The following is a 24,091-nucleotide window of genomic DNA, read 5'->3' on the forward strand; positions in this document are numbered from 1 at the left end:
CTGTGCCGTGCACTCGCAAAGCGCGGTCGTGTGTGTCTCGGGAACGAGGATGGCTGAAACTAAGCCGTTCGGCGGAATAATCACTCAGAAACACATTGCATTGCCAATTTGCACCAAACAGAAAATAGCAAGAATAATAATGGTTTGTCATTCTTGTACTTAAACATTTCCGTTGTAGCCAACGGTGGTTTGTGAAAATAAGATATCAGGCAGGAATAACACAAGTCTAAGACCCTGTCCACACGTAGCCGGGTATTTTTAAAAACGAATATTTCCCCCCCTCCGTTTATAAAAACATTTGCATCCACACATAACCGAAGATCTGCGTTTTCGACCACATTCATAAGCATTCTAATGATCCTGTAGATCATCTGCGGCTCCGCGGAGGCGCAGGTGTGGGTGTTTCCACTGAGATCCTCCTGCACACACACACCTAACGCACTTCAAATATGTATTCTTCTGTTGCTCTTTCATTTGGAGGCAGCGCCCTGCACGGGACTAAATGAGGGTCAATATTAACAAAATGAGCTTGTGGCGTGAGATCCCCACCTCACAATAAAACTGACCTCCATCAGGTTTGAGCAAACGTGCAGGGAGAGAGATGTGTCGTAGTTGTTGCGACGGTGCCGTGGAGTTTTAGATGTCATGTGTTTAACATCATCTTAACCCTTAATCCTCAGCTTATTTTATGACAGTGCTCCCGGGGAAGCTGCACCTCCGCAGCTCCGCGGGCACTGCGAAGCCGGGCAGTGCCCGCAGGGCAGTGGGCAGTGGGCAGTCCGCGGCTCCGCGGCTCCTACGCCGTAGGGTGCGCGGAGCCGCGGAGCCTACGGCGTAGCCTCTGTGTAACGCAGTAAATTAACCACACTTAAACATAATATTTGACATATTTAAACATAATACTTGACAAAACTTGTAATACAAAAAATATTTGTCTTAATGTAAGTAATAAACTTGGGAAGTTTCATGGTGATACCTGCTATTTACATTTTTATCCTATTTTAGCCTATTAACCTGGGGTGTCTCATCTTAAATAAAAATGACTCGTTTTATCTTTAATTAAAAAAAACACACAAATGAACCATGTATAGTCTATAACCATGACTTTGAGAACAGCATCGGTTGATTTGCCCTATAAATCCCTAATTTCATTGTGTACATCTATCATTACCGGTCTGAAGGACTCATGAGCGCGCAGCGCTTGTCCAGAGCGCGCAGCGCTCGTTCTCATTGCCCCGGGGCATGATGGGAGGTGACTCAACTGCGCATGCTCTATGGGCCCGTGTACCAGGAAGTAAACCAGGAAGTCAGAAATTTTTTCGGCGGATGCGCTGGGTGAGCAAACTCCATTGAAATGAATGGGCGGCCATTTTCGATCCGGTATCCAGTTATATAATACATCCATGCATTAGACCCGCTGATAAACAAAAATGAAGATTTCAAATGGCGGCCATATTGAAATCCAATATGGTGGCTCATTGGTACAAAATATGCGATGCAGATTGTTTCCATTAGATTTCTTGCCCCCAAAAACATACATTTAGACACCAGAATCAAGTCAATAGCGGCATTAGACCCGCTGATAAACAAAAATGAAGATTTCAAATGGCGGCCATATTGAAATCCAATATGGCGGCTCATTGGTACAAAATATGCGATGCAGATTGTTTCCATTAGATTTCTTGCCCCCAAAAACATACATTTAGACACAGGAATCGAGTCAATAGCAGCATTAGACCCGCTGATAAACAAAAATGAAGATTTCAAATGGCGGCCATATTGAAATCCAATATGGTGGCTCATTGGTACAAAATATGCGATGCAGATTGTTTCCATTAGATTTCTTGCCCCCAAAAACATACATTTAGACACCAGAATCAAGTCAATAGCGGCATTAGACCCGCTGATAAACAAAAATGAAGATTTCAAATGGCGGCCATATTGAAATCCAATATGGCGGCTCATTGGTACAAAATATGCGATGCAGATTGTTTCCATTAGATTTCTTGCCCCCAAAAACATACATTTAGACACAGGAATCGAGTCAATAGCAGCATTAGACCCAAAGATAATTGAAAATATAGATTTCAGATGACGGCCATTTTGAATTCCAATATGGCGGACATGAAGGGAGAATTCCGAGTGGCTCAATATCTAAAAATGTTTGCCATATATCAATGTACATTTGTGCCAAATTTTATGCTTGTATCACAAAATGCACAATCCTTTTGAAATTTTGAGCTAAACCGCCCCACTAATACTGCTATTTTGATTTTATTGTTTTTTAAAAGCTTTTTATTACATGTTCCTGGTTCCTGTTTTATTGTTGTCTGATTGTAAAGCACTTTTGTCAACCTTGTTATTTCTAAATGTTCTACAAAATAAATTGGACCATTTGACCTTGAACTGTTACCTGTCTTTTAGTGAATGATTTCCTCAAATCAACCAGCATTAGATGATAAACTGCAGACTTTATTGTTTGTTGCTTATATTTATTTGTTTTTTCGCTTGGTCTCAAACTATATAGATCAGAAATGTAAAAAATTATTTGGAATATATATTTCTCGTCTAACTGAGTAATTTTAAGACGATAAATCAGACCCTAAGTTTTTAAAAGTGAGGTGTTTAATTTTCCTTGTGGAAGAAAAATTGCAGTTTTTAAGACTTATCTCTTTTCTTATAAAGATAACACAACATTTCTTCCACTCCACTCTGAGGTGTCAGCTGATCTTGTGCTTTAATCATCACATGGACACTTTTTGCATATCCTCATTTGTCCTCTTCCTCATTCTCATTAGGCGCATGTGTTAATTGAGCTTATGGATAAAAAAAGATGAAGTATGCCTTCTTTTTCTTTTTTTGCTTTCTTTGACCAATTTCTAAAAAAAGTTGCCTCTCTCTTCTCTCTCCTTTTATTGACCCCCCATCATCCTTGTATCTCTGCATCACTCTCTGTGTTGCCTGGTGATTAAGCAGTAGTTTAACCTCCAGTCTTCATTAATAATAGACGAATAGAAAAAGCCTGAGTTGTTCCGTTTCCTGTCAGTAGCACTAATAGAGCCCTTAACGTCTACATTAACATAGCTCTTGTTTACTCAGGCAGATGGACAGACAAGTCAGAGACATGATGAAACACAAATGCATCATGTCTGCAATGTAATGCACCTAAACTACACAGTGAAAAGAAGGTTGACACCTAAATTTTACACCCATATCTTGGATAATGCATAATACTTTGCAGCCTAATGCACATGTTGACTTTCTGTAAAAAGTCATTAGAAGAATACTTTTTAATGTATTTTTCAACGCAATTAATAGTCATTTGAAATTGATTATCAGAACGTACCTGAGACATTTTTGGGAACATTATCTGTGAGCTGTTGGACTTGAAGCCAAATGAAAAAAGCTATACTTGGAGAAAGCTGGAGTACAATTTTATGAAAAGATAATCCCTCCAACTGCAAAGCATGGGAATGGATCAATCATGTTTTAGTCCATGCTCTCTCCTTTCAAGTATTTCAGGCAGATAGAAAGCTGATCTCACCTCCTGCTCACCAACAAAGAGATTATCAACCCACCTTGTCAATCATAATATCTTTGAAAATACGTATTAAATACCTAATAATACTTATCAATCTCTGTATGTTTTCTAGCCAGATCTCCTGGACCTGGCTCTTACTTCTGCCACATCTGTCTTCTTGAACCTAAGACTCCCTGTCTGGAAACTTCATCTCTCACATTCTGACTGAAGAAAAAAGAATACATTGTTACATTTTACATCTTGTGACAAGGAGTCTCATGAACTTCGCTAAACTGTTGTCAAATAAATCTGTTAAAAGGCCTCTTCATCCAATTCTTGGTTTTATTCTTAGTTTAAACCCTGCTACAGAGAAAAGGATTTAAGTAAAGAACAAAGTCTCAAATCTAACACAACACTGTCTGTACAAATATGAAAAAATATGAAATATGAACGGCTTCTACAACAGGACAGTCATCTATGCGTCAAGAGGCATAAGCTGAAGAGTTTGCAATGGTCCTCAAAGAGTATGACTTTCATCAAAAGATCTATGTATGTGAACATAAAATAAACAATTTAGACTTGATTTGACTTGAGTGACACCAAACTGTGACTCAAGCTGCGGTACGTGCTGAAGGCTGCTTTTCAAAGTATTCACTGTATAGAAAGCCCAATAGTTGTTGTTTTATTTAATTTTAATTGCTTATTTGACTGAAAAATCTTAGAAATTTGTTTTTTGATAAAACATTGAAGACATAATTCCTCATTAACTTTTCACTTGATTTAACTTCATGCTCTTTGGAATCTGAACTTTTCAAAGAAACGTTATCTCTTAAATACGTTGCCTACGCATTTGCATGTCGTTATGCATTCATGCGTTTCTTTGTCAAATCCAGAACACATACAAAAGTTCTGCAAGCTAGAACCTTCTGCATAGTGTCTAGAGTGTCTCATAGAGTTCTTTCTATGACTGTGCTTGAGGTGTCCTTAATTGTACCACTGACATGACTTCAGATTATTTTTTTAGCTGCTATCTCAGTGCATCAGTTTGGTGCCTACTCGTGCAGGGGCCTCAAGTTTTCTGATATCATTTTTTTTTTTTTTTTTTTTTGTTTGTTGGTTAAGGCTAACAGTGGTTTTTCAGCCTTGCATGCAAGCCAATCATTCCAGTGTGTTTTAGTCCTTTCTGACCGTCTTTTACCAGATGATGCTGTGCTGGTGATGGAGCCAGTTCAGTCAACAAGGACCGCTAATGCCTGGTTTTTATTTTTTGTTCTTTTCTTTGTCCTTTTTTGGTAGTTTCTCTGCCAGCTGGACATAGAAGTGACTTAACAATGGTGGTCACCATGTTTTGATGGTCATAATAATCCAAGCCGCTAGCGTAACATTCTTGCACCTAGCTCAGCAGAGATTTGGAGCCAGTATGGTTCCAGGTTTCCTGGCTCTAAACTAATACTTTCTTCAAACAAAGAACTGGTTCTAAGTTAGGCTCGGGTTATAAAACAGCACTGGAACTGCTTTGGTGGAAAAGGCCCATGTCTGGGGCATCAGTCATCTTTCATCTTGTCAGTCTAGGCAGCGATCTCTCTGTTTGCCGTCAATCAGAACTTGTTGCTTTGACCCGACGCGCTGGTGTTGTTTCCAACTGTCAGGATTGTCATCAACAACGCGCTGGAGATTGTTGTGGTGGTCGAAGTTCTGGGTCTGGGCTAGCTCAATGTATTTTCAGTAATAATGCCATTCTGTTCAAGACTCTTCAGATCCAGCAGTGACAGCAGCCATCTTTTTTCATATTAGAACAAGGTCGCATATTTTTTACTGAGAGTGAACATTGCTTTCCAGCACATCAACCACTCTCATACGTGCGGCTGCAAGGCTTCCTGGATCTGCTTTTTGATAAGTATTTTTCAATCATTATTTTAAGTTTTTATCCATGTGTGTTGTCGGCAACAGGCTGCAGGTTCAACCAAAGTGTCCGGAGGCAAAGCCCTTAGAGAACACATTTTACTGAGATATTGAGATTACAAGTTGAAAGAAAAAGTAATTAATAATGATTGTCATGGCTTTTATTTTCAGATGTTACAGAATTACATTTGATGGAAAAAAAAATGTTTTCCTTTTTTTTCCCCCTCCTTCTCTCTCTCACATGACACATACACACACACACACACACACACACACACACACACACACACACACACACACACACACACACACACACACACACACACACACACACACACACACACATACACATGCAGAGAAAAGGAAAGAGAGAGCCAGTAAATAGTTAGTATAGGCCTTATGGGGAAACATTTGTGGTAATTCATTCAAAATCCATTTTAACGCACCGTGCAGGCCTAAGTGCCAATCTTCCTTTTTGGTGAGTTTCCATAATTTTATGTCCCATATAAAGCCATACAGTTTGCTCCACAATAGCCTATTTAAGTTACATTAGCGCTGACTATTCCCCAGTAAAAAAAATTAAGCCATGATACGATGAGATCTTCTCGGTTAGTTATCTTCTCCCTGCCGAGCCGTGCTGCTTTGACACCCTGCAGAGATCTGAATGAGTCTCTTGAATGGGAGCTCTCACAGACCGTCACATATCTCAGATCTCTCTGTATTTCTCTCCCTCCGTATTCTTCCCTTTAAAAGTCTGGTCAAGATTACTTATACAAGCATTTCCACCTAAACACAAATGGGTGGCGCATAGGTCTAACAAATGGAAAAATGTATTCTCCAGTTTGGAGAGGCATTAATTAAAAGAACCAGGTCAATACCTTCATTTAAAAAAAGTAAACCCATGTTTATTATGTTATTTAATGCCATAAAAAACTGTGTTCATTGACATGTTCAACACAAAATCATATGCACGCAATACAAAATCAAGTACTGTACACCCACTACAAAGGAAGACTGGCATTTAGACCCACATAATGCTTTAAAACTGATAAAAATCCTAATTGGTTCTACTTAACAGCTATTGCGTCTTAAGCATATTTAACTACAGATTTCATGGAGACATCAATTCAGGCTGTATTAAAAGAAATATTTCAAGAACTGGAAAATGATTAAATCATTGACCTTAAATTGTGACATCTTCATTTGCGTTACATTCTTCACTCCTTCCACCATTGCAACTGAACAAGCAACTGAACACGGTAAAGCAGGTATGGAAAATGTATGGCATGAGTTCCAGCATTGTGTTTTTAAGCAAATTCCTGGCTTAGGTTAGTATCAGAGCTTTTTCCTGTGAGAACAAGAGAGTGTTGTCTGAGCAGTCCATCATGATTCAGTGATAATGCAACTTTGACCACAAGAATGGATGCAACCAAATAGTCTATGTATGGATTTCTTGAGTCAACAGGTCTTACAGTCAGTTACCTACAGGTTGAAAGATTTTTAACTTCAGTTTACCAATGTGCTCCTAGATGTGTGTGTATTTCTGACTGGTGCAGCATCCAGAAAAGTTCCCCATCATGTCTGCATTCATACATGCATGCATGCACGCGTGCCCTCCCTCCTCTGACCTTGCAGGCTCTCCGCATGCTTTTAAAACCAAGCGTAGCGCCCAGCAGTCTGGCTGCACTGCAGAGCTAATTGGCTACAGCTCAGTGTTCACTGTTAACGTCTCATTACTCATTCCACTTAAAATAACTTCCACAACTTTGCTTGTGTGCAGGGGTCATTAACAGTCAAGCAAGCCTTTAATTACGGACATGGATAGTCCAGTAAATAAAATTATATCTCAATCTCGGAACCATCCATATTTAGTCCTTTAAAATAAATTGCCAACTGGGAAATAAAGGTGCACTGAAGCCTTAGGATATGAAGGAGGGTCTCTTTAAAGTTGAAGTAGAAAAACTTCTATACCACAAACTCACTTTATGTCTATGTAACAACCTCTGGACTTGTTTTTTGTTTTGTGTTTTTTAATTGTAAGCTATTGCAAACTAATTATGGGGGATTTAACTATTTATAAGCAAGAAAGATGTCATTCATTTTTCAGTATATTTCAACTCTGCACTGTAATTTACTGGACTGCTCCATTTTCAAGTGTAGTGGCTGAGGAGATCAGCAGTTGTTTTCTCAGTAGGGATAACACATATTCCCCATTAATTTAAATCATACTTTTTTTCCACAGTCCAAAACAGATAATTATCACAGCCAGACCACAGAACTCTGAGCAAGGATCTGGGATTAACCCACTCCCTAATGTGATGGAGTCACGAAGTAGGCCTAATAGACTTAGAGCAGATGGACACTACAGTGAGTGCTCACCTCATACAGTCCAGCCCTGAATGTGCTTGTGTTATAATAATAACAAAAAAGCATGGTAATCTTTTACTTTATATTTCTGTAATGTCATGCAAATTCACAGTGAACTAAATTAAGACCTATAATTGTTACATGTCTGTAACAATTTAATATTCTTTGAAAGTGGAGTTTCATTATTATGAGGGAACAGATTTTTACTGCAAAGGGCTATTGATAAATGATAACTTAATCTAGTCTGGCATGTCGTTGAAGAAGGAATGCACATAATGGCCACAGTTTAGACTAAAACAAACAACAACAACGTGCCTTTTCTTTTCTAATAAAATGTAAATAAATCAATAAAACGTGGGCCCAGTGGGATATATCGCGCATATATATTCTCTTAAAGCGAATTTAAATCCAATGCAAATAACATTTTCTCATATTGCATCACATGTATTTTTCAAATTTCGTAATAATCCACTGGCTAATGTTCCAGATCCTCAATGAAATATGGGAACGTTTAGTGGTTGATCTGTTCTACTAATTGGAGAACAAGCGCCTCAGGCAAAAAAGCACACATCCAACAAACCGAGGACAACACTGCTCACGGGGATGGTGCGCGGACGCTATAAAAATAGACGTATCACGAATAAAGGCTTAATTAGAACAGATGCTCGGCACAACACAGTCTGTGTGCGTCTGAACATAAAAATACAATTTAAATTAAAAAAAAAAATAAAAACTGGGTTAAACCTATACTAAATGCGTAGGCTATAGAAAATAGTAGATGCTGAGAGTTGAATAATGTAATAAGCAATGACGTGGCAGAACCAGTACAGTAAATGTTTCTCCATTATTTTATTTTAACAATATGACGCTTTCAGGAAGCAGGGAAGCGTGTGGTGGCACGGACGCGCACACGCTCCCTCCAAGTCTAAATCCACAGATTTTCATCGTGAAGGGAAATTGACAGAGCATACAAGACAAATGAAAACAAACCACCCACAATAATCTTAACTATCAATATTATCATTTTCTAATTTATATACGATGTGTTTTAATAGTATGCACAGTAAATCTTCGCTATGAATACAAGACGCCCACCCAGTAAACCCAAAGACGTACAGCTTTAAGTGAGGATTAAAACTAAATGCAGGGCGATTGTGCACCATATTGTAGCTTATATCTGCCTTTAAATCCACTACAAATGAATATGAGCAGGGGAACCGACTGGAATCTGCCTGATGGATTTATTTGATAATAAAGAACATAAAACAATTTGTAGTAAAGCCAGGGCAAAAAAAAAAAGAAGAATTGTCAACAATTGAATACATAAAAAGCACTTTTAAGGGGGGGAAATGTCAAAGTAAAATCAATGCTGTGTAGTTATTCAGGCTTGATTCCGTATGTTTTGAGAAACGGATGTGATGCATTTTAATATGGTAATCACTCACCCGGGGCGTGCGTCATTTATTGACAGATTTGATGTTAAATGTCTCGAGCTCACTTAGCGCTGTAGCTCTTAATTTATTATGTGTTGGGCCCTCTCTGCCTCTCTCCCTTCTTTCTCTCCAGTTTGACCCTCTGAGGTCACACAAGCAATTCTTTTTTAAAACGCATGATTAATTTCTCAGTAGGGGTACCGACTTATGCATTATGAAAAAGTAAAATGTATTCCAACGGGGCTAATAGAGCTTTTGTGTTTCAATAAGCCTTTTCCTGCTTCACATGGTTTAGTCATGCTCTGCTTTTGATAACATGTCACGAACATCTTTCCCAGGGACAGGGGCAGTTGTTTTCATTATCCCCTGTCACTGCAACCACAAGCATTGCTCATTTGGATTTTCCAGATATTTAAATCTGTCCACACACCTCTTCAGCAAATATGTACTTCTTGCAGATAAAAATGAGAAAATACAGTCATATCGTCACTGTGTCATTTTTTAGTATTTTCATTTAACATAATTGGTTATTAGCACCTACGACAGCTCTACACCGGCTGCTCCATCACATCTCCCCTCAGTGCTCTATTGTGACGTGTACACCCCCAAACCCCGCCCCGTCCCCGCCCCCCCCCTCTCTGGTCCCGCGGTGGACTGTTCCAGCGGTGTCCGTCCGCGGCACAAAAGCGCGCGCGGTGACAGACTAAATTGGTTTGAAAAGGAGCAGATGGGGCTCGCGCTCTGCTCCGTGTCGCACCCGCCGCAGCAGCGGCCCACACACACGCTCACATTTAAGGCTGAGCCCAAAAGCAATCCTGTCATGTTTATCAGGATGCTGTTGGGTGAGAATAAATTACAGCCAATCTCAATATCTAGCAGCCTTTTTAACCTGCTTGTATATGCTCACATACGTGAATGCATAAATTAGAATTCGTTAGAAAAATAAAAAGAAAGAGAAAAAAGTTGGGTCAAAGTGTTAAAAAAAACGTTTTACAATTGTCATAGCTTTCAATCAATAATCTGCTTCTATTGGACACTTTATCGCGCCTTTCTAAAGCACTACAGTGGAGACTAAATAAGTTAAAAAAAAAAAAAAACATTTAAGGGAAACCGTCAACGCTATATATTCATGGCAATTTGCTCCAAGTTTAGTTCTAAAGGGATCATATTAATAACAGTTTGGTCGTGGTGCATCACAGAAGTAATTGTGTAAAGAAAAAAATCCCTCTTTGACAGGGACACAGTGCTTGCCAACCAATAATTTGCCTTTGAATAGCCATTTAATATTTATTTATAACATTTTCTGGTATGGAATCCAAACTGATTTCCCTCACAAAGTTTTACTGTATGCCCCATAGTATGAAACATGGACTGGAAATATTTTCCTCAGAACAAGCCGGTTATGAAACTGAATTAATGAACACAAACAACCTGCATGAGTGCAGGCTCCTGAACAGTGAGACTCTTTCAACTCTTTCAGAGATTTACTGAAGTCAGGGACTTCAGTTTTTTTTTTTTTTTTTTTTTTGTCTTTTTCATTTCATGAATTAATTAATTTAGTATCATTATTTATGTATTTGAAAGTATGCCATGAAAAAGTTTGGAATAACGCAAAGATATTTTTAAGGGCCCTGCTCAGGTGAATCATTCCTGCATGCCTTTTATAGCACTGTGCGCTAGTTGGGAGTTCCTCTTACCTTCAATTACAACAAATGATAGCCTAGGCTACAGTATGCTTCCTGCTGCCTTTTATCTCTTGGGAACAACCTGCACATGTATATAGAGTCATATTTCGAAAAGCCTTCTTAGAGTTGAATGTGGGTATCAGCTGCTCTGACAGACATTATTCTGATCCCCAGACTGCCAGCCTGTCTGTCTGCTGTCTCAGCTTTTATTTTCCCTTTATTCAACCCCTACGGTCAGACTAATGTTTTACTCCACGCTGTGTCTGTGTTTAAAAGCCACTGCCTGGCTCTTCTGCTGTCTGTTTCTGCTGCGAGCAGCCGCTTTTAACATCAGTTTTCTGGTAATTAATTTGTAACTCAGGGTATGTGTGTGCAGCCGACCAGCGGGCACCCATCTGATGTCTAAAGCTCGTACTGTAGTTATGACTGCTGCTTGCGAAGCTGTGTGGAAACATCACGTTCATTCCAAATGAATATTAATTAGGTCACTAATCTACTGAGTAAATTGGCGAATCACTACACAGAAATGAGTGAATAAAATGGGTTGCCAGGATGGAAGTCTTAAATCCTGAGTTTGGTCTGGTGCGTTGAAAGTGTAAGTGGTTCTCTGGAGTTTATCATTTGAGGGCCAGAGGGCACGCGCCCGCGCGAGCCGGGCTCGTGAGCTCTTTTGTTTGACTTCCCCAGTTAGGGAACATCATTAAAGCGGTTCCGACGGGCCGAAAAGAGAAGAGGAGCGCGCAAAGAAGAGACGAAGGTGCGTGTGAGAGGGTCCGCGCGTGGCTAGTGCATTGGGGGGGGAGGCTGAGCTCGCGCACCACGCCAATCAATCTCAAGGCAGGTGTGAGAGAGAGGGGGAGAGAGAGAGAGAGAGAGAGAGAGAGAGAGAGAGAGAGAGAGAGAGAGAGAGAGAGAGAGAGAGAGAGAGAGAGAGAGAGAGAGAGAGAGAGAGAGAGTGGAGGATTAGGACAGCGCGCGGTGTCTCTGAAAGGGGAATAAAGCCGGCGCGCAGCGTCGCAGTTTACTCGCGTCTGACGAGCGAACTCACTACACAGCCGAGCAAGACAGCCAGTACTGAGTCCACGTGCTCCCCGGATATAAATAAGTGTGTTTACTTGAGAAAGAGAGACACACAGAGAGAGAAAGAATGAGTCTTTGTAAAGCGTTTAGGACCAATCAATTTGCGTTGTGAAGGGAGAGCCCTTCTCCGCGGCGTTTGGAGTTATTCCCAAAAAGTCGGAGGTAAGGACTGCTGTTTCACTATTTCTATATGATTATAGCAAGGGAGCAGAAAACTGGATTCAGATAAGCTAAAAAGAGAAATAAAATAGGTTTGTGTTATAGTATTTCTAAACAATGTTAAGAATGATAGAAATAACATTATTAGTATTATTATTATTGTTATAATTATAATAATAATAATAATAATAATAATAATAATTATTATTATTATTATTATTATTATTATTATTATTATTATTATCATTAGAAATAAGGCGTTTAGTTGAGTTAACATGACGCTCAACTGCACTGCGGTAAAGCAGTTTTGCCAGAAGTACGGAGATAAAACTTAACGCTATGTCCTGTCAATATTCGTTCATCAAAGAACACTTTTTTTTAAAGTGGAATTTTTACTTTTATTTTCTAATATTTAGTCGGCCATCAATATAAAACAGCTATGTATACTTTATTATCAATGGCACTGAATTGAGCTCAAACTAATTCAAAGCAGCCTCACTGTCTTAGAAGTTGCTCCGAGAAATTATTATTGACCTATATTTATTTCAACTGCTGTACTGGAAGTTCTGTATGTAAAACTAAAATCTGTTTTCAAAGGGGCCTCGCGGATTCACAAATATCCACTTGTAATTCTCAACGTTTTCTTATATAATTATGCAATATTGAAATTATTTTTGTACAAACAAAAAGAGTTTACTTTTTTTTTTTTAATCCGTGTATGTACGATTTTTTAAGGGGCCAGGACCCGATTTGTGTTATTAAAACGCACTTTACCCAGCTTCAAAAATCTAAGTGGTCACTTGGTGAATTAATTGTTTTCTTTATATATTTTTTTCTATCTATAAAATTTGATTAACATTGATATTAAGATGCTACATTTCCAAATTAAAAAAGTGCTGAAGCCTATGTGTCTGGAAACATTTTGGAAAACATATAACCTCCAAAGTAACAATGATTTTAGAAAAGTGTGATTTTTCTCTTTGTATTGTCTATTATCACCTGCTGAAAACATGCAAATAGTTTTTATAGCTATGAATTAACAATTTAAATAAACTCAAATGATGTAAAGGTCTTTTTTACTCGAGATACTGATTCTGATTCTGATTCTGTTTCCTTTTTTAGTGCTTTTGAAAATAATTAATTTTAGATAATAGATCATTCATTTTCAGATTAAAAAGTGTATTTCAAATAATTCTGTTTTATTTTGATCACATATTTAAGTTTGTAAGTAAATAACTAGCTAATAAAAAAATAACTAAGAAATATGTATGATTCTGTTTTCTGCTCCATGTTATAATTTTACTTTACCCATTTTAATATATCAATGTAGCTCAGACATTCAAACAATAATCAAAATTAGAAGCAACAAAAATTATTTAAAATATTGTGAAGTCTTGTAGATAAAATAATTACTTGTCCAGATTTTGTTTAATTAAATCAGATTTCTTTTTCAGCAAAATGATAAATCTTTAAATGTTTTGATCGATTATAATCTGTGTATACTTTCTCTAATTCTCAGTCTCTCTCTTTGCTTCTTCCTTCTTTTATACTTTCTTTTTAATCCGAACAAATCTTATGTTTCTTGAGTATCTCTCCCAACATAAAAGTGTATTTGAAAATCTAGCAAGAGCTTTTTTCTAATTATAAAAGTGTCCTCTCACATTGGTTTTCTTCCTTTGTTTTCCAACAGGTTGTTCGCTATTCGTTTTACTTCAGTAATGGACAAGACTCATCTTTCAAGCTCTAATGAGTTAATAATGACAAGCTCAACAGGACCTTATCAACAGGAGCCTCTCACTCCACCCAGGGCCGCACATCACCATTCCTCATCCTCTTCTTTATCCTCACCCTCTCCTTCCTCCTCGCCCCTTAAACCCAACCAAGTCGGGCAGGTCATCCTGTACGGAGTTCCAATTGTGTCACTGGTCATTGATAACAACGAGAGATTGTGTTTGGCACAGATTTCCAATACACTCCTCAAGAACTACAGCTATAATGAGATTCATAATCGTCGCGTGGCACTGGGCATCACCTGTGTCCAGTGCACTCCAGTTCAGCTGGAAATACTCCGTAGGGCTGGTGCCATGCCCATTTCATCACGCCGCTGCGGCATGATCACTAAGCGTGAAGCCGAGCGCCTGTGTAAGTCCTTCCTGGGAGAGAACTCGCCGCCGAAACTGCCAGACAACTTTGCTTTTGATGTTACACATGAATGCGCCTGGGGTTGCCGTGGTAACTTCATACCAGCACGTTACAACAGCTCCAGGGCCAAATGCATCAAGTGCTCCTTCTGCAACATGTACTTCTCCCCAAACAAGTTCATTTTCCACTCCCACCGCACCCCAGATGCCAAGTACACCCAGCCTGATGCTGCCAATTTTAACTCATGGCGACGACACCTCAAACTTACTGACAAACACCCTCCCGAAGAGTTGATCTATGCATGGGAAGACGTCAAAGCTATGTTCAATGGAGGAAGTCGAAAGAGAGCACTGCCCTCTTCGGCTCACTGTTCCTCCATGGGTTCTATGAAGACTCACCCAGGTTCAGTGGGGTCTCACATAATGGGACCTGAACTGGGTGCTCAGAAAAGGTCCCGCTTCGAAGATGAAGATGATCTAGATGGAGGTAGTCTTTCTCCCCGCAAAACAGCCCGCAGCTACCCTGTCATCCCTGTCCCAAGCAAGGGCTTCGGCATGTTACAGAAGTTCCCTCCTACATCTCTCTTCCCTTCCCCTTATCCCTTCCCAGCATTTAGCCTGTGCCAGCAGAAAAAAGAGGACAGTGAGGTTTCAGTTGGGCAGAAGGGAGCAGGGTTGTCAGGTCTGTTATGGCCTGGCCGTAAAGACGCTTTTTACCCTCCTTTCTGTATGTTTTGGCCACCAAGAGCAGCAGGAGGAATTCCTGTCCCCACCTATCTCCAGCCTCAGCCCAGCACCCTCTCCTCCCTGACTGACAACCCCTCTCTCCGCCAGGCCTTTCTAGATCTCTCAGACCCCGTTGAATCTGGAGCTGTAAACGGCAATGGAAACAGTGTCAGTGCAAGCATGGCCCCTGGCAGTGGGACCACCACATCTAGAACAGGGCTCTTTGACCCAGAGTGCACAACAGTTACACCTGACCTTCGCCCTGTGACATCTGAGGGATGGCTCAAACTGTTGGACAACCCAACACTCCAAACAAGAAAGCCGAGCTACAGTTCTGCCTTTCGCCCAGTCGTTAAGGACGCAGAGAGCATCGCTAAGCTCCATGGCAACAGCGGAGGAGCCGCTGGGGCAACAGATGAAGATTTTGAATCTGGGGTTGCTGGATCGGACCAACATCAGCGACTGTCGCCTACCAGCAGTTGCAGTTATGGAAGTGAAAGCGGAGGCGACGGAGAAGCAGAGGGAGGAGAGAGCGAGGAGGAGGGCGAAGTGGATGTGGAGTCATCAAAACAGGAGGAAGAGGAGGAGGAAGAGGAGGGGAATTTCACTAGTAGGCCTCGACAGACTGAAACCAACCTTTATCTTCCTACTTTGAGTGACAGCACTGGGGAGGAAAGGGGAAAGGAGAGCGGGAATGGTGCAGTGTATCCGGGCATCTCCCCTCAGTCTTCCTCGAATCCCACCCTACAGGAATCGCTGAGCTTACCTGCCTCTCCTCGGACCAGTCTGCCTCTCTCCAGCTCTACCCCACCTCACCGAGAAGACACGGCTTACAAAAACGTAAATATCCCCAAAGGCCACTTTAGCTAATTATTATTTAAATGGGGCTACAGTCTGGCAGTGCTGTGATCTGCATAAGCAGATTGATAGCTTGGTTTCTCCCTGCAGAAATTGTAACAGTCACCCCACTCTGATCCCAGCTAATAGGACCAGACGTGGATTGTTTAAAGGCCACAATGTGTTTGTTCGCTCCCTGTCACCCCAACCTGTTTGGACAAGTTTAATCTTTAACCTTTTGACTCCCACATTAACCATGCTTCTGGCAGAAGTGACAAAAAAAACAAAAAGAGAAAAAAGCTTGAAATCTAATTAAGTGTAATGCCAACATTGTTTAAAATTGTTTAGATAAATATACAAAAATAATCAACCTGGGAGAAACCGTAAAAGCTTAAATTAGTCTAAAGAAGCCCTTGTCGATTCTAAAGACATAATCGCCTCTGCTTCTATCTATATCCTATTACATTGATATTAGGGCTTGTAAATTAAATACTTGTCGACTTTTTGTGTTTTAACAGGTTCCGAAAAATAGAGACGAAGGTCTACCTGCATATGCGACCAAAGACACTTCCAGCATTTCTGGTGAGCACAGATATTTAAATCGTTTTAATGTTTTGCCTAAAAAAAAAAAAAAAAAAGATCTAGTTGCAAAATATTTAAAAATATAAACCATCATATAAGTTTTAAATGGCGAAGTAATAGTTTACACAAAACAGAAAAGTCAGTTTCTCTATTTTATCCTGTATAATTTACAAAAATCCTTCTCGCTCTGCTGTTTAAATGATTTATTTGTCATATCTTAAACCCTGGAGTCGTTTTTACAAATTTGGTTGTTTCAACAGTTTTTTTTCTTTTTCTTTTCATTGTTTTATCTAATAGTATCAGACACTGTTTCAGCAAACTGTTACACACTATCTGGTTCATCAAATATCTGAGTCTGTTGTATTATAGCATCTTTGTTTCATTTATTGTCTGAGTGAGTGCTTTTATAGTGTCCCTGTGTCCCTGCAAGGCTCGGATTCCTGCGACGTTTCATTTGCTCCCCTCATCTCCCAATCTGACCCTTTTGCTGAAGAAAATGCCTTGTGTGTGTGTGTGTGTGTGTGTTTTGTTGCAGTTTCTTCACAAACACACATGTGTACACTTTCAAAGGCACACGCACGAAAGAGACACAAACCATGGGTACACTTAATTATCTCCATTTGTCCGGATAACCAGCTGAGCCAATGGGCCTTACTGAATCTCCTTTCCTGTCTCTCTCTGTCTCCCTGTTTTATTTTCTCCCAGATGAAAACAAAGAGCAGAGTAGTTTCTTTGTGCCCGAGAGTGAGACATCAGCGCCGGACTATTGGAGGGAGAGCTCAGGTACATACGCACAAACAAGTTTTCCTTCTAGTGGTTGCAAAGCAGCTGCTGTCAGATTAAAAAAAAAAAAGTATTTGGTAAAAGTAGCATTATTGATACTGTCATGCTTAAATTAATTTCAGCATTTGGTTTTATTCCAATTTGAACCTCGGATAGCAGTGTAAATCAAGTCATCACCAAACCCCCATTAAGCCATGAAAAAATACTTCAGAAGGAAATGAGAGCATCCATAAAGCTAATAATGCTGATCAAAACTCTCATATTGATGTTCAAAGATTACAAAGACATTTTTTCTTATCACACAAATTGCATTTATGATACCACTTTTCCTCTCAGATGGGGAGTTAAGGGGATTCACATAAATACACACAGATATGAAGCAGCTGTGCAAAGCTGCTTGTGCTGCCACTCTGCCATGGTTGTTCTCTGTAGCAGCGTTGTCACCAGGACTGTTACTCTTAGGGGGGCCGTTATAGTTCAACAAGAAAACATCAGCTCAGAGATAAGCAGCGTGCTGGCAATCTCCATCCGAAACCCATATCTCCGCCAGCATAATTGCCTTTTTTCCCCTTTCTCAGTGCAAAAACACCCTTTGCCGTTTGAAAATGATCACAGCTTATTGCCTTTTTATATGTGTCAGGAAGACATTAAAAGTGCTTTATGACATCTGTGCCAACATTTATGTCTAACCCCCCTCACCAGCCGATTCCCTCAACCCCTACACACACAGACACCGTAATGATCCCAGCACATAATGTATAATGTATTTCGAAAAATTACACGAAACAAATTAAATGAAACCACCTTTCCCCTGATTGCCAAATGTCTCCCTGGGCGGTGGGAAGCTCTACGTGATTAGAAGGCCTGATTCCTCTGAGTCCTACCACCCCCTTCACTGTCTTTAAACTCTCCCTCTGTTTCTAGGGAGAAAAAATAATCTAATTTTCCATTTATGTAATGCAAACCGCCTTGGCTTTGACTATTCACGGTTAATTGACTGTCAAACGAGGTTGTTATCCTCAGGCACTGTCTGCAAATTTGCTTGTCAAATGAGACAGAGAGAGGAGAGGAGAGGAGAGGAGAGGAGAGGAGAGGAGAGGAGAGGAGAGGAGAGGAGAGGAGAGGAGAGGAGAGGAGAGGAGGGCTCTCTGAAGGAGCCAGGACACAAAATGATAGAGGAGACTGTTGAGGGTGCTGGATTGGTACATATCTGGCAGTAAATACCTCATTGTTACAATTCAAACACGTCATGCAAACACATATGCGCATAACTATGTAAATGCTTTCAAAAGGAGAAATATGAAAACATCATTTGATGGAGATTCTTTTTGTCAAGCCAAAAAGTTGTAAAGCAATGAGGAAATTCAACCTCCATTGCTTAAAAAGGTCTGCGGATAAAACGTAAATGCTATTATAATTTAATGTATCTCTGAAAGAACTGTTTAATGTGCATTTTAAATTCATAAATTCGTTTACATTCTCTGATGCTGGACACAACAATGTACTCGACAAAAAAAACTTTGCTGACATTGTGATACAACAGTTGTCAACATCTGTGCTTTTTTTTTCTTTTTACATCACAGTCTGTGGAACTTTACTTTTCAGCTTTTACCTCTTATTTCAACTGTAAAAGATTTTTGATTGATTTACTCCAGCGTATGTGATCTGATTTGACAGCAAAAACACACTGAAAATGAGCGGTCGGCGGTGAGAGCGTCACTCTCCAGTGTACAAACATGCAGCGACACCTAGAGGTCAAAAAGTGAACTACAAAACCTCACTAATTATGAGCCAAATGAGAATAAGGCAGCAGAGCAGATACTCGCTTTAAATACATACAGATTGAGAGGAAATTAGTGGATGAATACAGATTGTGATTCTGAGACCCACATATTTCTTTCATGCTAAATTTATTGTCCGATTTTGCTGTGGGAATGACAAATATTCTCAGTGCGAGACATAACATAAAATGTAGTGTGTAATAATGACACCTATATAAGATGTATAAATGAAATTAATATAATTGATTATAAGATAATGTAATTTCCCTTAATTTATTGTTTAGGCTTAAATAACAGAATACCTCATGTGCAGTCCATCTAAAGAGTCTTCCTCACACAAATTTGCTCCCAGCAGATTGAAATTACTTCTGTCCATAAACAAATTCGTTTTCAAAAGCTCCTGCCTCTATGTCCCCAATTTTCAAAATGTATTTCAGGCTGTCATTTGCATTAATTGTCCAAATGCTATATTCCGTATCACACTCTGTGCCCACACTATTGTTTGATCTTACTTTAAACAGGCACTTGTGCCTGCTAATTCAGATTGAATGGGACATGTAGTGCTGCCCTTACCTGGTTCAGTTATGATGTATTGTGGTTTTAAAATTTCACCCTTATCATTTTGATATGTTCATGCAAGTGGTATCTGGTTTTTTTAATGTATTTATTTTTTTATTTGTTTAAAGTGTTTTCTATTAATGAAATGCCAGTTTTTATATTTTGATGCCATTTTCTAATCTTGGTTAATTTTATGTTGTGAACTAATTGTGGATGTTGTTGTTGAATTGTGCTATAGAAATAAACTTGCCTTGCCTTGCCTTTGTCTTCAGGTGATCAGTGCAGAGGTGCTACTTCTCCTGTACCACTAAAGAAGGATGTTGAAAACATGGAGAAAGGTAAAGTTTCTTTGCTCAATGTCTTTTTGTTGTTTTCTCTCTAAAGATTTGCTACTACAGAATGATAGCATACACACCACTGCATGTAATTTTTTTCTCCTCCATTCTCCAGCCTGTAGTTTTTTTTAAACATTTTTTCTCCTACTTCTTCTTGTTCTGTAGAAGAACTCCAGAAAGTTCTGCTGGAGCAGATCGACTTCAGGAGACGACTGGAACAAGAGTTTCATGCTCTGAAGGGCACCTCACCATTTCCTGTTTTCCGTAAGTATTTTATTTTGCCACCCAATCTCCTGTTTTCATACTCTAAAAGAGCTGCCTTTCCTTTTTTAACATCCCAGACTTTTATACTGCTCTTTGTTCACATCATATTGTGCTCGGACTGATCCATTGCTTTTGCACTAATTCAGATAATTTTCAAGATCAGATGAAAAGAGAACTCGCCTACAGAGAGGAAATGGTGCAGCAGTTACAGATGGTAAGAATACTAAATAGTACTCTACAATTAATACTGAACATTGATCAATGACAAAATAAATAATTTGATGTTGGTTAATGAATGCAAAAAAGTAGCTTTGCAGACTAATTTTTTGGTGTCTCTGTATGGTTTTAAGAAAGACTATTATGAACCATGTCTCAATGGAATATAGCTGGAACAGGAAAATAAATAACAAAAACACCTGGAAATATGTGTATAATAATCAAAATATCATTACTATGAAAATCTAAATTATGGGTTAAACCCAAGCAGAAATCAAATTATGATTATATAATGTAGGACTCAACTGGACACGGATGTTTTTGCTTACTTGTCCATCAAAAGACGGAGCCAATCATCCAGTTTGTCTTTCATGGATGGGAAGTTCCTCTGCAGCCATCTGAGCGTTTCCGTTGACATCAATCACAGGAGCAGCTGGCAGACAGGCTGACAGACGTTGTTTGTCTTTGCTCTCTGACACATGCAACAACTATACTCGCTTGTATGCACATGGTGGCAAACTGTGAACTTGCACCAAAATACACGGTGTCCCGTGTGTATTTTATTGTATTATGCACACTACATTTTCGCGACCACAAAGACAAACCACTGTCGGATTTTAAGATCATTTGTACGCAACGTATGTGCACATTAAAGTGCACATATGCACATAAAAGTTGACTAATGTGTCTAAGACCAGCATATGGATCTGTCTGAGAGTAATGACACATTAATTTAGCAGATATTCAAATGAACCTCCCAAAAAAATGTTTAATTCATGCTGCTGTGGGATTTGAAGAACTTTTTGCAGAGTCTTTTTTAAGATTTAATGAAATGTTGATATACTTTTTCTTGTTTCTTTCTTGAGAATGAAATCTATTCATTCAAATATTTTCATTTTTCTCTTTCAGATACCCTACGCAAACATCATTAGAAAAGAAAAAATCAGCTCCCATTTCAGCAAATAGCCACAAAGGTGAGTGTGATGCAAATAAAATCATAAGCATAAATAAATGAAAACTGAAATAGCGTATTTTTAAAGTTAATTGTTCCGAAAATAATAGTAAAATAGAGAAACGTAGTTAATCAGTTACATTTCAATTATCTGTGGATTAAAATGTGTTCATTTTTGTTTCAAAAAATCTAAAACTAATGTCAAACTAATATTTCTTTCCTTTTCCTTTTGTCTTTATAGGCTGAGTCAGTGAAATCAAGAGCTGGAAGCTGTTCAGACTTCTTTTGAGCAGAAAAAAAAATCCTACTAGAAATTTAGGTCAAAACACCAACCGAAAGGAACGTGACACTATCACACACATACCCATTTCCTATTTGCCTCCTTTAACTCTTACTCATAGCCCTGCACAAATCTGTTTGCTACTACTACTACTACTACTACTTTGTACTGATATGGACACACTGGTACAAGATTCCTCATTATTTCACTAGCTTTGGTCACGTTTCTTTTCCAAACTGACTGAACTGAATGCAGCTCATGTAAACAAGGGACTTTAGGAGAAATTAAGCAAGTCCTGCTGTATCACTCTCATTGTTTGCCACAGTCAAAGCTTTAGCCAAATAGATCTAAAGCAAAGCAGGCCATTATCCTTTGTGAACCTTCCAGGGATGCTGAGGTCTGGCTGGAAGGCAGCTGTACATGTAAAAAAGGAACCAATAAGAAGTTATGACTGCAGGAAAACTGGACGTAATTATCAGTGGCTCTGACTGCCGTTGGCCCAAATGAGACTGCTGTTGCATTGGTATTACAACACGGCAAATTTAAAGAGAAATTACTCATTATTTGTTATCAGCATTTGATCCCAAAGAGATTCTGAATACTGAAGTTGAAGAACACAATAGCACAGGCAGTATTGATGATTAGGATTGTATACCTGTTGATGTATTGAGAACAGTGTTTGTCCTGGATTGTTTCACACAAAGGGTTCTCACTCTGGCAGCACACACTACAGCAATCATGATTCTTTCTTTTTTTATGTTTTGGATGTACAAAAAGCTAGAGTATTAATTTTCCCTACAGATGTCGCTGCATTGTATCACATCTGTTTATAAATATTTAACATTTTATTTAAGATGGGAAATCTCCTAAAATGATCCTTTGTGTCTCATTAACTGTTACCTCAACCTGTATCAAGCAGAGCAAATGGGTTTTTGCTAAAAGGAACGCTGAAGGTATTCTTTCTCTCTGCCCAATTGTTACCGGTTGTAACAATCCTCAATACACAGGTGATAGTGACATCAGCTGATGGATGGTGAACAGACAAATAAAGACTTAACTTGCGTTTCCTCCAAAAGACTGCACAGCCAACAAGGAACAAAAAACTACATTTCGTCAGCATTGTGTATCTATATGTAAATGATGTCACTTGACTGTATAAAATGTCATACATGAGAATACTGGAGATTACAGTCATGCTATATGTGTTTGTTTATTTATTTGAGTATCAAACGTTGAGGTCCAGATTGTGAAAATACTATTTATTGTAATGTTAAAAGAAGAGGAAAGAGACCTGACAATGATGATGCAGTTGGGTGTATTTAAAAAAAAATTATTCAATGACATCTCACTCACCTTGTTGATAGAATGAATGATTGAAGTTGTTGTCTATTGATAAGAGGTTACCATTACAAACTGTTTATGCAGATGTATTTCAAAATGTTCTCGTTTCTCTACTATTTATGGTGTAAATTAAAAGTCTATACAAAAAAAGGTTTGATTTATCTTATGTTATTTTTCAGTGTTTCTTTTAATTTTCTTCCTTGCTCCTAAACCTAAAGAGTTGATTTCAGAGCCAATAATTTGTGGTTAATATCAAAGTACTTACTTATTTATTAAAAATGTTTTGTATGACATAAATGCATAATATATATTTAACATCCAAGAGACAGCTACATTTAAGATACAATTATCATTCCAAATGACAGACACATGCCCCAAATAGTAGACACAATCTGGGCCATTTTCTGCTTGCAGATATAATCCTAATCTGCGCTACATTTGGCACTTGTGGCTCAGTTATGGCACTGGCAAGTGTTATGGACCAGACATATGGCCCAAAGTGGTGAACTGTGCCAAACTTGGGTTATTGCATGTGACATATTGGCTTGGCTAGATATGGCCAAAATGTGATAAGATGCATTTGACTAGGGGGGTAGCAAGTGTTTAAGCATCAAGGTTGGCCCAGAGGGCCAAAGATAATTCAATAAATGTCTGCTGTCAGTCAAGACTACATTTTATTTTTTATTTTTTATTTTTTTTGATTGAAATATATGCACAGGAAAATGTTACATCACTGTAGGACAAAATGTAGATACACAAATATAGAATATTTCACATTTCAAATGTACAAATCCATGAAAAACAATAAAGTAAAGGAACAAAAAATAAAAATAAAGAAAATAAAGAAGCTCGAGATACAAGATTTATATTAAATTGTATTCTTCACACAGTATTCTAGTTTTGCTGGCTTTAGGATTCATACTTTCTTTCAAAGATTTTAAATAGGATGAAAAAAGTGCTTTAAATACTATAAAATTCGGGCGTTGGTGTGCAAATTTGGTACAATGAATATGAAATTTAGCAAATAGTATTAGAAGGTTGATAACATATAATTTATCTGAACTTATTTCCTCATTTTGTGACAGACCAAATAAAACCTGTTGGATGTTCAGTTTACAAGAATAGTCAATTTTGTCAGTCAAGACTAAA

The 24,091-nt window shown here is 38.7% G+C and overlaps 1 protein-coding gene across 2 annotated transcripts; it reads left to right on the top strand.

The window, feature by feature from the left end:
• The first annotated feature begins 11,932 nt into the window (after positions 1 to 11,932).
• skor2 (SKI family transcriptional corepressor 2) lies at positions 11,933 to 23,039 on the top strand. Of its 2 annotated transcripts, none has more exons than XM_061733452.1 (9): positions 11,933 to 12,149; positions 13,837 to 15,853; positions 16,369 to 16,432; positions 17,138 to 17,215; positions 19,827 to 19,892; positions 20,055 to 20,153; positions 20,300 to 20,367; positions 21,279 to 21,343; positions 21,563 to 23,039. In XM_061733452.1, exons 2-8 carry the CDS (start codon positions 13,865 to 13,867, stop codon positions 21,333 to 21,335), a joined length of 2,421 nt encoding a protein of 806 aa, XP_061589436.1. In that variant the 5' UTR covers positions 11,933 to 12,149; positions 13,837 to 13,864; the 3' UTR covers positions 21,336 to 21,343; positions 21,563 to 23,039. The 2 variants fall into 2 exon arrangements, with proteins under 2 accessions (XP_061589436.1, XP_061589437.1); XM_061733453.1 differs by having other exon boundaries at positions 20,317 to 20,367.
• The last annotated feature ends 1,052 nt before the right edge of the window (positions 23,040 to 24,091 follow it).

This window comes from Cololabis saira, chromosome 11, assembly GCF_033807715.1.
Source record: "Cololabis saira isolate AMF1-May2022 chromosome 11, fColSai1.1, whole genome shotgun sequence".
Taxonomy (NCBI): domain Eukaryota; kingdom Metazoa; phylum Chordata; class Actinopteri; order Beloniformes; family Belonidae; genus Cololabis; species Cololabis saira.